The sequence below is a fragment of the Nerophis ophidion genome, linkage group LG22, assembly GCF_033978795.1.
Source record: "Nerophis ophidion isolate RoL-2023_Sa linkage group LG22, RoL_Noph_v1.0, whole genome shotgun sequence".
NCBI lineage: Eukaryota > Metazoa > Chordata > Actinopteri > Syngnathiformes > Syngnathidae > Nerophis > Nerophis ophidion.
In genome coordinates, this window is record NC_084632.1 from 34,375,706 (window position 1) to 34,389,514 (window position 13,809).

A 13,809-nucleotide genomic window follows, 5' to 3' on the forward strand; every position below is an offset into this window, starting at 1 on the left:
GTTTAATGATAATACAAGCATGTTTAACACACATAGATTCCTTTCTTTCATGAAGACAAGAATATAAGTTGGTGTATTTGATTCTGATGACTTGCATTGATTGGAATTAGACAGTGGTGCTGATAACGTCCGCATTTTCAAATGGAGGAAAAAAAAAAGTCCTCCTTTCTGTCCAATACCACATGAAAGTGGTTGGATTTGGCATCTCATTTGTCCAACTTGCATACTCGTTTTTAAACACTTTGTTATGAGAGTAGCATATGTGTGTGGCCCTTTAATGTCTGGCAGCAGGTGAGTGACGTCAGTGAGTGTGCGGGTGGGCAAGCAAGTGAGGGCGGGGGAGAAATACATTGGCATCAAACTCCGTAGCTTGCTAGCTTGTGCACGCTAGCTTTCTGAGACTCTTATTTTGTTAGCACAGGCAGGATGAAACAGGTCTTTTATGGTGAAGACAGGAACTGTGCAGTCGGTCTTTAGAGTTTTGACAGTAGGTACGGAGTCTCTAGAAATAAAATGTGTTTCTCTGCGTCCGCCCTGTTAGTGATTTCTTTCTTAAATATGAGCTTGCAGCAGCCAGCGTCATCTCACAAGATCCTCGGGTGCCGAGAATGTCAAACAACTGACGAAAGTGAAGTCTTGGTATGATTGATGATTGCTCATTTTTATGTATATTTTTTAATGCCTGGCTTGAGATCGACTGACACACCCTCCGAGATCGAGCAGTCGATTGCGATCGACGTAATGGGCACCCCTGGTCTAGACCAATAGAGAGAGGATAATATAACAACAATTGCTGGTGTGTCAGCGTTCTCACTCAGTACATGACGCGTAAGATGATGGTTGATCAATCTATATAAATTGGTAGTGTCGATACTAAATGTAGTATCAGTGATTAGGTTGATATTTTTGTTTTCTCAATATACACAGTACAGGCCAAATGTTTGGACACACCTTCTCATTCAATATGTTTTCGTTATTGTCAAGACTATTTACATTGTAGATTGTCACTGAAGGCCTCACAACTATGAATGAACACATGTAGAGTGGCCGTGCCAGCAACTTGAGGGTTGCAGGTTCGATTCCCGCTTTCGCCATCCTAGTCACTGCCGTTGTGTCCTTGGGCAAGACACTTTACCCACCTGCTCCCAGTGCCACCCACACTGGTTTAAATGTAACTTAGATATTGGGTTTCACCATGTAAAGCGCTTTGAGTCACTAGAGAAAAGCGCTATATAAATATAATTCACTTCACTTCACTTCACATGTGGAGTTATGTACTTAACATACAAAGGTGAAATAACTGAAAACATGTTTTATATTCTAGTTTCTTCAAAATAACCACCCTTTGCTCTGATCACTGCTTTGCACACTCTTGGCGTTCTCTCGATAAGCTTCTAGAGGTAATCACCTGAAATGGTTTTCACCTCACAGGTATTGTAGTTTTGATGCCTTCAGTGACAATCTACAATGTAAATAGTCATGAAAATCCAGAAAACACAGAAATGAGAAGGTGTGTCCAAACTTTTGGCCTGTACTGGATACAGTATAACGTATTTCCTTGAATTTCCACAGGGCATATAGTATGCTCCTGCCTTAAATTACTGCCGGGTCAAACTCGCTTCGCAAAAATATTAACGGATGCTTAGTATTACCGCCTGGTCAAACTTGTGACGTCACGAGTGACACTTCCCCTGTCATCATTTTCAAAATAAAGGAAGCTGATTTCAATACCGGTAATTTGAAATCGCATAAAGCGCCCCCCGCGACCCCGAAAGGGAATAAGCGGTAGAAAATGGATGGATGGATGGATAAATGGAAGAAGATTAAGATCTATTCAGTAGGATTTAAGGTCCAAACTTACATCACACTCAAATTTTTACTGCATGCCTTTGGTAAGTTCCGGAGTGAGAAGCGGTTTGAAAAAAATTAGCGCATGCTTACTTTTACCGCATGCCTTTGGTAAGCGCAGGAGTGAGAAGAGGTTTTAAATTAATTAGCGCCCCGGAGGCAATTCAAGGAAATACGGTATGTTTTGTTTATGTTAACAAACTCAGGAAACTATTGACTTAGTTTTTCTCAAACAATTGTGATGGAGGAAAATGAGAAGCTAGTTTAAATACTGTTAGATTAGATTAGATAGTACTTTATTTATTCCGTCAGGAGAGTTCCTTCAGGAAAATTACAATTTTCAGCACAATCCCATTCAAGATCAGACAAACATTACAGGGAGACAGAACAAGATCGCTGATGGGTCTGCCGGCTTCCAGCGCCCCTTACAAAAAAGATGACATACAGGTAAACAGGGGGGGAAAGAATTGTGTTGATATTGTTAAACTGTAGCACTCACCATTAATTAATTTTAAAAAATGACAGTCAATACATGTATCAGTATCGGTATTGGTATCGGCCGATCTCACTCATGGGTGATCGGTATTGGAATCAGCAGCACTACCTAGTACCAACCCCGTCACGTACGTTGTGTCCTGAGCAAGACACTTTACCCTTGCTCCTGATGGGTGCTGGTTAACGCCTTGCATGGCAGCTCCCTCCATCAGTGTGTGAATGTGTGTGTAATTGGGTAAATGTGGAAGTAGTGTTAAAGCGCTTTGAGTACCCTGAAGGTAGAAAAGCGCTACACAAGTACAACCCATTTATCATTTACTTATTCTTCCAACATTTACATGGCGTCATTACTTTTTTTTCCACTCTATTATATGTAAAACAATCCAGGAGAGTACAGAACCAACTCGATGCAGTTAATACTTCCACAGTAACATATTGTGATCTTAGTCACAGCAAATGTAGAAACTCCTCAGTTTGCTAAAAGGAATGTGCTCCTTTATTTGGGCAAGTAATGGCCAACACTGAACTCATAACAAACCTGTCATTACAATTAAACTGTGGTAGGATCACTACACAGAACTCGTGCAGTACAATACCAAAATTGCACTGACTTTAGGTATTTATTGTGTATAACAAATGTGACACAAAGGAATTGAGTTTGGCTTTGTTTTTGGCTGTACACCAGCAGAGGATAAGTTGATTTGGTTTCTGCGGGTTTTAATGTGTTTTGTTGTCATAAATGTAGGTCAGCCATGGAATGCACTGTACATGCTGTGACAACAGCTGCTGTAGAAAAAGGCAAATCCTTTTGAGCTGTCTTTTGATTAAAAAGCATAAATATCCCTCAGAAGTCGCAATTAGTTTACATAAACTTTACTCATCATGGGCATTAATACCATATTCATTTTGGGCTCTCTATTAAACCGTTCTTTTTGCAGGATGCCTTGAGCATACAAAATTAATCATTAGTGTTTTATTATTTATTTAGGCGCACATGTATTAATGTATTTTTTAATTGCATAGAGTCACAATTATTAAAAGGTGTGTCCAAAAGTTTGGACACACCTTCTCATTCAAAGCATCTTCTTTATTTTCATGACTATTTACATTGTAGATTGTCACTGAAGGCATCAAAATTATGAATGAACTCATGTGAAGTTATGTACTTAACAAAAAAAAAGGTGAAATAACTGAAAACATGTTTTCTATATACAATCTTGGCATTCTCTCGATGAGCTTCAAGCACACCTGTGAAGTGAAAACCATTTCAGGTGACTACCTCTTGCAGTTAATGGAGAGAATGCCATGTGTGTGCAAAGCAGTAATCAGAGCAATTTTGGCTATTTTGAAGAAACTGGAATATAAAACACGTTTTCAGTTTTTTCAACTTTGTATGTTAAGTACATAACTCCACATGGTAAATGGTAAATGGGTTGTACTTGTATAGCGCTTTTCTATCTTTTTAAGGAACTCAAAGCGCCCTGACACTATTTCCACATTCACCCATTCACATACACATTCACACACTGATGGTGGGAGCTGCCATGCAAGGCGCTAACCAGGACCCATCAGGAGCAAGGGTGAAGTGTCTGGCTCAAGGACACAACGGACGTGACTAGGATGGTAGAAGGTAGGGATTGAACCAGGAACCCTTAGGTTGCTGGCACAGCCGAACTCTCAACTGTGCCACGCCCTCCCCATGTGTCACGTGTTCGTTCATAGTTTTGATGCCTTCAGTAACTATCCATCCATCCATTTTCTACCGCTTATTCCCTTTTTTGGGGTCGCGGGGGCCGCTGGCGCCTATCTCAGCTACAATCGGGCGGAAGGCGGGGTACACCCTGGACAAGTCGCCACCTCATCGCAGGGCCAACACAGATAGACAGACACCATTCACACTCACATTCACACACTAGGGCCAATTTTAGTGTTGCCAATCAACCTATCCCCAGGTGCATGTCTTTGGAAGTGGGAGGAAGCCGGAGTACCCGGAGGGAACCCACGCATTCACGGGGAGAACATGCAAACTCCACACAGAAAGATCCCGAGCCTGGATTTGAACCCAGGACTGCAGGACCTTCGTATTGTGAGGCAGACGCACTATCTACAATGTAAATAGTCATGCAAACAAAGAAAACGCGTTGGATGAGAAGGTGTGTCCAAACTTTTGGCCTGTACTGTATGTTAAATGTCACTGAGGAAGTTTCACCTCGACCGGACCCTTTTATGTAAACATCTCTTTTATTTTTATGACCATTTTTTTGGGCAGAATTGGTAGAGTTCTTTTGTAAGGTTGGTTTCCTGACAGATATCTAGCTTTTAGCCTAATATAGCTTAATATTATCTTACTTCATCCATTCCGAAAGAAATTCTGATTAGGATCATTGTCTTGTTGCAACTAGGGCTGGGCGATATATCGATATACTGGATATATCGCGGGTTTGTCTCTGTGCTATATAGAAAATGACTTTATTGTGATATTCGAGTGTACGTTCTCACGCAGTTGCTTTTAGCTGCTGGCATTACACTACAGGTTCTTCCCACTCTTTGTTGTCTCTCCTTCTCACAGACAGCAATCGCACCTTCTTACATACGTCACATACGTATACGCCCTGGCGGAGCAGAGAGGTAGCAACATGGGTAACGTTAGCTCTGGTGTGAGTGGTAATACGAGAGAAAGAAGGTGCGAATCTGGTAACAAATGAAGGAAGAATTAATTCCCAAGAAAAACAGCAGGGGGTCCATCATCTGGCGGTGGTTTGGCTTCAAGTGGGAATATGTTGAACAGACAACCGTAATTTGTCGAGTGTGGGGCAAAAGCGTTGCTACAAAAAGTATCATTACTGCTAATATGTAGCATCATTTGAAAAGTCTCCTGCTAGAGAATGAAGAGTGCTTACTCTGCATGTCAACATTTCCATTCGGCGCCACACCAACAAAATGCAGAGGCAACCATTTCCACATCAACACCGGATGAAAAAAATAGTCAACAACATAAGAGATAACATCCGCAGTAATCTACCACATAGCGATTTGATTTCCTATTATGCAGCTCATTTTTATTTGACAGTTATTGAAATATCTAGTGTGACATCATGCACAAAAGTGCACTTTATTTGTTTTAAACAATTGTAGTGGTGTTCTGTACAAAAAGGGCACTTTAATTTAGTGTTGTTTTTCATATGTCATCTTAGTGACATCATTCACAAAAGTGCACTAATATCTTGTTTGAAAATGCCTCTGACAATCTTGCACTTTCTGTTTTGAATTGTTTCTGTTTAATAAACACAGTTTTGGTCAATTGACTTAGTTGTGATTTCCCTCTCTGTGTGAAAGTTTAAAAATGAGCATATATTCATGCAGTTTGAACAAGAATGTTTTAATGTAGACACAGAATCATCATACTGGTGTGATTATATGCATCAAGTGTTAATTCAAGGCTAAGGCAAAATATCGAGCTATATATTGTGTATCGTGACATGGCCTAAAAATATCGAGATATTAAAAAAAGGCTATATCGCCCAGCCCTAGTTGGAATACCCAATAGGCACCAGCGCCCCCGCGACCTTAAAGGGAATAAACGGTACAAAATGGATGGATGGTTCTCAAACTTTTATTGCCGTACTGATAATCAGCATATATTCTGCATATTCATGAAAGCTCATAGTGCAATGAGTCAATAAAAAATATGGGTTTCACTCCCTGAAATAAGTGACATTTAACTTTTGCATGGTAAAACAAACAACATATTAAAATAACTTAAAGATATAACCTTTGTCTTTTTGTATTTTCTATACATGTACATATAATTAAACACAAGCAGAGAGGGGAAATGGACAAGGAATTGTAAGAAAGCAGAGAAGCAGACAGGTGTGAGGCGTGTACTTACTTAGCACGTAGAGAGAGAGAGCGAGGCCCGCCAAGCAGAAACCCTCAAAAAAGCGCAAGGTGCTGAACATGGTGACGTTTACAGAGAAGGCAACACTCAAACCAAACACCAGCATGAAGAGCACAGAGAGAATCAACACTGGCTGTCGACCAAACCTTCGAATCAGAGAGAAGAAGAAAGACAAAGAGTTTCAAATTGAGAATAGAAGTCAGTCAGCTGAACAAGAGCATTGTTGCCATTGTTGCCTCTCTGGTTTAAGGGGGTCATTGGGTCAGTACAGCAGGTTAGCGCAAAGCCCTGGTGCCCTGAAAATGTCTTTACATAGTTTCCAGGGTTACTGATCCATAACACAATGCAAACGCTTTTTTTCCCACGAGGGAGGCAGGTTGGTTTCCCTCAATGAAACATACAATACAATGATCTGACTTAAAGGTTGACTTCAATTTATTAAGAAACTCATTTTTTGCTGTCTAATACAATGTTATGATGATAAATGATTTCAACCCAAAATAAACAGCAATTTTCCAATTAACTGAAAACTACCAAGCTTGACCAACTTACATTTTTGTATTATAATTCTCAACTTTAAAGGGGAACATTATCACCAGACCTATGTAAGTGTCAATATATACCCTAATGTTGCAGAAAAAAGACTATATATTTTTTTAACTGATTTCCTAACTCTAAATGGGTGAATTTTGGCGAATTAAACGCCTTTCTATTTATCGCTCTCGGAGTCTGACGTCACCTAGGTAATAAAGCCGCCATTTTCTCAAACACATTACAAACACCGCGTCTCAGCTCTGTTATTTTCCGTTTTTTCGACTATTTTCTGGAACCTTGGAGACATCATGCCTCGTCGGTGTGTTGTTGGAGGGTGTAACAACACTAACAGGGATGGATTCAAGTTGCACCACTGACCCAAAGATGTGAAAGTGGCAAGAAATTGGACGAATTTTTTTCAAAATACGAGGGGTGTGGGGAAAGCCGACGAAATGGTCAGTCTTTTGTTCCGCACACTTTATCGACGAAAGCTATGCTACTACAGAGATGGCAAGATTGTGTGGATATCCTGCGACACTCAAAGCTAATGCATTTCCAACAATAAAGTCAAAGAAATCTGCCGCCAGACCCCCATTGTATGTGCCAGAGTGTCTGCATATTTTACCGGCGATGCTAAGGCAGACATGGCACAGAGATGTATGGATAACCTGCAGATGCATTTCCAACAATAAAGTCAACTAAATCACAAAGGTGAGTTTTGTTGGTGTTCTTGACTTATCTGCTAATCAGACATATTTGGTTGCGGCATGACTGCCAGCTAATCGATGCTAACATGCTATCTAGGCTAGCTATATGTACATTTGAAACTATATTTACATCCAGCGTTTCCCTCCACCCACATTTAATGCCAAACAAACACTTACCAATCGACGGATTTAAGTTGCTCCAGTGTCACAAGATGCTAAGGCAAACATGGCCGAATAGCGTCAATAGCTATTCGCTCAAAAGCTTCAGTTTCTTCTTCAATTTCGTTTTCGCTATCTGCCTCCATACTCCAACCATCCGTTTCAATACATGCATAATCTGTTGACACGCTTAAGCCGCTGAAATCCGAGTCTGAATCCGAGCTAATGTCGCTATATCTTGCTGTGCTATCATTATTGGCATCACTGGATGACGTCACAGGAAAATGGACGATGGCTTCACAGATAGCGAAAATCAGACACTTTAAAGCTTTTTTTAGGGATATTCCGGGATAGGTAAAATTTTTAAAAAAACTTCAAAAAATAAAATAAGCCATTGGGAACTGATTTTTATTGGTTTTAACCCTTCTGAAATTGTGATAATGTTCCCCTTTAAACTCTTGAACATTATGTTTGCGGTCAATCAGGCATGGACCAGGCATTGTATGTATTTATTGTGTTGTTTTCACAAATATCAAATTCAATAATTTAATTGTGAACATACTTGACACTTTGATCTGTTTTAGAAAAAGGGAAAAAAAATGTTTTAGTAGTTTATTAACGGTCAAGGCCTTGGTTTAAAACCTCTCTATTCAGTGGTTATACAGTGTTGGTAGTTCACTGTAAAAAACAATGCCAGACATTACAAGATTTCAATTACAGGTGTCTTTTGCCACATCACACTTTCACTTTAAATTGTTTTCGTAATAATAATCATAAAAATAATACATATATTTATAAATATATTATTGATAAAACATGTCACGGTTCCTTGCTGTTTTGCATTTGACTACGACCAGTCGTGAAATGTTTTGATTAGTCCAAAAATACGCCTATTTAACAGGACTGTAACTGATTATTTTAATAGTTGATTAGTCAACTGGTTTTCATTGAGGGCCACATCGCAGTTATGGCGTTCATCAGAGGGTCGCTTGGAACAGAGAATAATGGATTTCATTATTAGATAAATAAATTGTTTTTAGTAAACTGTCGATTTTACAGTAAAAACGTTACATTTACAAAATGTTACTGTAAAATTGTGTTTTTTTATTTCCTACAACATTTTAAGGTAAATATAAAAACAGTACAACTGTTTTGTTTTTTGTTTTTTACGGAAAAATAATTTTACTATTAAATTTATACTGGTTTTTACAATATTATAGTGTTAATGGAAAAACAGTACAGGTATTTTTTTTTTATTCTAGCAACTTAGCTGCCAGTTTTTCTACTGTAGAAACAAATGGGCCAGCAAAGCCGGCGACATTTCTGGGTGTTGTTGATAAATGGGTTTGGCTTTGCATAGCATAGTTTTAACTTGCATTTACAGATGTAGCGACAAATTGACAGTGTTTTTCTGAAGTGTTCCTGAACTTATATGGTGATATCCTTTACACACTGATGTCGCTTTTTAATGCGGTACCGTCTGAGGGATCGAAAGTCTTGGCCTTGCCGCTTACATGCAGTGATTTCTCCAGATTCTCTGAACCTTTTGATGATCTTACGGAATGTAGATGGTAAAATCCCTAAATTCCTTGCAATAGGTTATTGAGAAATGTTGCTCTTAGACTGTTCGACAATTTGCTCAAGCATTTGTTCACAAAGTTGTGACCCGTGCCCTATCCTTCTTTGTGAATGACTGAGCATTTCATGGAAGCTGCTTTCATACCCAATTATGGCACACAATTAGCCTGTTCACCTTTTGGATGTTCCAAATAAGTGTTTGATGGACATTCCTCAACTTTCTCAGTATTTTTTGCCACTTCTGCCAGATTTTTTGAAACATGTTGCAGGTATCAAACTCCAAATGAGCTAATATTTGCAAAAAATAACAAAGTTTATCAGTTCGAACGTTAAGTATCTTGTCTTTGCAGTCTATTCAATTGAATATAAATTGAAAATAATTTGCAAATCGCTGTATTCTGTTTTTATTTTTGTTTTACCCAACGTGCCAACTTCATTGGTTTTGGGCTGTGTACATTTACATCAGTGTGGGTGACACTGGGAACAAGGTGGGTGAAGTGTCTTGCTCAGAACGTGTATGGCAGTGACAACGACGGCGAAAGCTGGAACTTGGAACCCTCAAGTTAATGGACACCCGCTCCACCAAGTCAAATGCTGAAACCAAATTTAGAAAGTCATAAACTGTTTTTAGGCTCGAAATATGAAAATATTTGATGTATTTATAGGAATCTTACTTCACGAAAATGGTCAATTCATGGTCAACTCCGTAAAAAGGGACTTGTGATAAACAAGGGACGACTAATTTTCTGACAAGACATCACTACAAACTCACTGCAACTATATAATGTGAGTTATTATATTATTATTTTGTTGGCCTGCCAATGCTGTTGCTACAATATCCTGTGAATTGATAAAAAAGCTATTACTTTTATACAGAAAATTATTGTAGATGGATTCATAATATTTTTCTTAAAATTTACTTCCGAAAACTAAGTTTTAATTGTAACATGCACCCTTTCCAGCAAAATTCTAATAACTGAGCTGTGTTGTTTTTTTAGTGTATTTACAGAAACCCAACACAAGCGTCACAGAAAACAAGCAATCAATCAAAAAACAGTAATGAAAGCCTACCAGTCAGCCATGACACCCATCACAAGGTAGCCAAATATTGAGCCCACCAGCAAAGAAAATTTTGCAATGTGGACCTTCCAGGCTGAGTCACACACCAGGTTCCACTGTAAAAACAAACATAGGATATTTGTCAGGTTTTTCTTCATTATCCCCGTGTGATGAAAGGGAAACATTGGCAGATTAACAATTTGCATTTAAAAGTTGCTGATTAAACAGTTCAAATTCAGTTGCTCCCAGACTTTTGAATTACTAAAATTGGTTGTGTATCCAAAGCATGGACATGTCAGGGACTGTGGGTGTATAAAAAAAATCAATACAGTAGTTTCTTCCAAACCCATGGGTCAGTTCACACACATTGCAGCTCTCAGCATCTCAAAGTCAGTCAAGGACAAGTGTGGGGGAAAAACGCTGCGTGTGAAATTTGTGATGGAGTTCGGCAGAGAGTTGCGCAATATACCCCCAATCCAAAAGAGGTGATGCAGAGAGAGAGGAACATGATAATTATTACTATAACATAGCTGGTGGTAGTGATAAATTATAGTTATTTTGAACCATGCATTCCCAAACAAGGCTGAATTTTTTCCAACCAGAAAACCTGAAGAAAGCTGAGGCCACTTTGGTGCATTTTGTACATTAAAAATTAAGGGTGTAACGGTACACAAAAATGTCGGTTCGGTACGTACCTCGGTTTAGAGGTCACGGTTTGGTTCATTTTCGGTACAGTAAGAAAACAACAAAATATACATTTTTTGGTTATTTATTTACCAAATTTGTAAAAAATGGCTATATCCTTTTAACATTGGGAACACTATAATAATTCTGCCCACGTTAATCAACATTAAAATGCCTCAAGTTGTTGCTAAGATTAAATAAAATGACAAAACTTTTCTTTCTCCTTCATATAAAAAGTTTCAAGTCAACTCATGATGCTTAATTTATTACAGCATTTGGGAAGCCTGTAGTTTATTTTTATTATGTAAATGTTATATTAGTATCAACATGTGATAACAGGGACCCTGCCATTCAAAACTAGGCTGCTACATTACTAATGATTAATGTAACTATAGCTAAAAAAAATAGTACAATAGCAATAGGGGAGACGATTCATCCCCGAACACCATAGAGTTCATGTAGACTTAATGATGCAGTTACATTATTATATCAACTATCAGAGACAGAAACTCTTCATTTAACATCATGTCCTTTTTTGCTGCTTCAACACAGCTCAATCAACACAGAAAAAGGTAAAGTGAAATAACAGACAGACAGGGCTTTGCTGTCGTAACACACGCACACACACACACGGTCTGAATACGCACTGCTGATTGGCTGTTACCGCTTTGCGTGTAACTTATCAGATGGTTGTGTGGGTGGGACAATGCTGGGTGCTGTGTAGAAGACACAGGCAGAACGTAGCGGAGCAGCTTGTTAAGACTTTAGCATAGGCGGCTACTTGATATGTTCGTGTGGAAACTCGTTCCGAACACCACCGAACGGGACCGAAACCCCCGTACCGAAACAGTTCAATACAAATACACGTATCGTTACACCCCTATTAAAAATGCTAAAACCAATCCAATGTACCGTATTTTTCAGACTCTATGGCGCACTTAAAATCTTTTCATTTTCTCAAAACTCGACAGTGCGTCTTATAACCCGGAGCGCCTAATTTACGGAATAATTGTGGTTTCACTTAACGACCTCGAAGCTATTTTATTTGGTACATGGTGAAATGATAAGTGTGACCAGTAAATGGCAGTGACACATAAGAGATACGTGTAGACTGCAATATGACTCAAGTAAACAACTTGAAAATATAGAACATTACACACGGCGCTCAAAAATCTAACAAGATTCTTTAGTACGACTTTGGTAAGCTATGAAGCTGCACCACTTGATGGATTGTACTGTGCTTCACCATTCGAGTATTATTATGGTGTGTGTATAAGGTAAGACATATTATATGGTGATTTATTTTGCAATATTATGCAAAAGCAGCTTTCCTTACCTTCTGGTACCTGCTGATCACCTGTGACCAATATGATTTTAAATGATAGCTAAATACTGCAGGATGTATATCTAATACATCACTGCGAAAAAAGAGCTGACAAAATATAAGAGAAAAAGACTAGTTAATTTTACTTGATAAGACATCTTATATTAAAATGTGTATTTCTGGAAAGTTATCTAAAATAAGCAGGACTTTAAAGACAGTAATGTATATTTTATTGTGAAAACAAGCAGTTTTAATTTAAGAATTGCAGAACTTGCAATCCTTAAATTAAGCATCCTCGGAATGTTGCAGAATCTTTAAAAATGATTTTATCTGTCAGGAATATCAAAATATCTTATTTGAGTAGTTATTTTCTCAATTTTTACCTTTTCAACAAAATATTCATGGAAAAATTAACATTGTTATGTAAAGTCGATCCGGTTATCAGTTTTTCACCGTTTGTCCCTCTCAGGGTCGCGTGGGTGGCTGGAGCCTATTGCAGCTGCACTCGGGGTACACCCTGGACAAGTCGCCACCTCATCGCAGGACCAACACAGATAGACAACATTCACACTCACATTCAATCAATCAATCAATGTTTACTTATATAGCCCTAAATCACTAGTGTCTCAAAGGGCTGCACAAACCACTATTACATCCTCGGTAGGCCCACATAAGGGCAAGGAAAACTCACACCCAGTGGGACGTCGGTGACAATGATGACTATGAGAACCTTGGAGAGGAGGAAAGCAATGAATGTCGAGCGGGTCTAACATGATACTGTGAAAGTTCAATCCATAATGGATCCAACACAGTCGCGAGAGTCCAGTCCAAAGCGGATCCAACACAGCAGCGAGAGTCCCGTTCACAGCGGAGCCAGCAGGAAACCATCCCAAGCGGAGGCGGATCAGCAGCGCAGAGATGTCCCCAGCCGATACACAGGCAAGCAGTACATGGCCACTGGATTGGACCAGACCCCCTCCACAAGGGAGAGTGGGACATAGAAGAAAAAGAAAAGAAACGGCAGATCAACTGGTCTAAAAAGGGAGTCTATTTAAAGGCTAGAGTATACAAATGAGTTTTAAGGTGAGACTTAAATGCTTCTACTGAGGTGGCATCTCGAACTGTTACCGGGAGGGCATTCCAGAGTACTGGAGCCCGAACGGAAAACGCTCTATAGCCCGCAGACTTTTTTTGGGCTTTGGGAATCACTAATAAGCCGGAGTCCTTTGAACGCAGATTTCTTGCCGGGACATATGGTACAATACAATCGGCAAGATAGGCTGGAGCTAGACCGTGTAGTATTTTATACGTAATTAGTAAAACCTTAAAGTCACATCTTAAGTGCACAGGAAGCCGGTGCAGGTGAGCCAGTACAGGCGTAATGTGATCAAACTTTCTTGTTCTTGTCAAAAGTCTAGCAGCCGCATTTTGTACCAACTGTAATCTTTTAATGCTAGACATGGGGAGACCCGAAAATAATACGTTACAGTTCACACACTAGGGTCAATTTAATGGGTCTACGT

At 39.2% G+C, this 13,809-nt stretch overlaps 1 protein-coding gene and 1 long non-coding RNA gene across 2 annotated transcripts in view; both read right to left on the reverse strand.

Annotated features, from left to right (window-relative positions):
- Nucleotides 1-13,809, reverse strand: part of LOC133540816 (uncharacterized) — a 322,729-nt gene that overhangs the window by 48,497 nt on the left and 260,423 nt on the right. The window lies entirely within an intron of this gene.
- The window catches only part of LOC133540812 (solute carrier family 22 member 23), a 64,381-nt gene that overhangs the window by 43,577 nt on the left and 6,995 nt on the right, over nucleotides 1-13,809 (reverse strand). Inside the window, 2 exon segments of the mRNA XM_061883764.1 lie at nucleotides 6,233-6,387; nucleotides 10,291-10,394. Coding sequence (XP_061739748.1) covers nucleotides 6,233-6,387; nucleotides 10,291-10,394 — 259 coding nt within the window.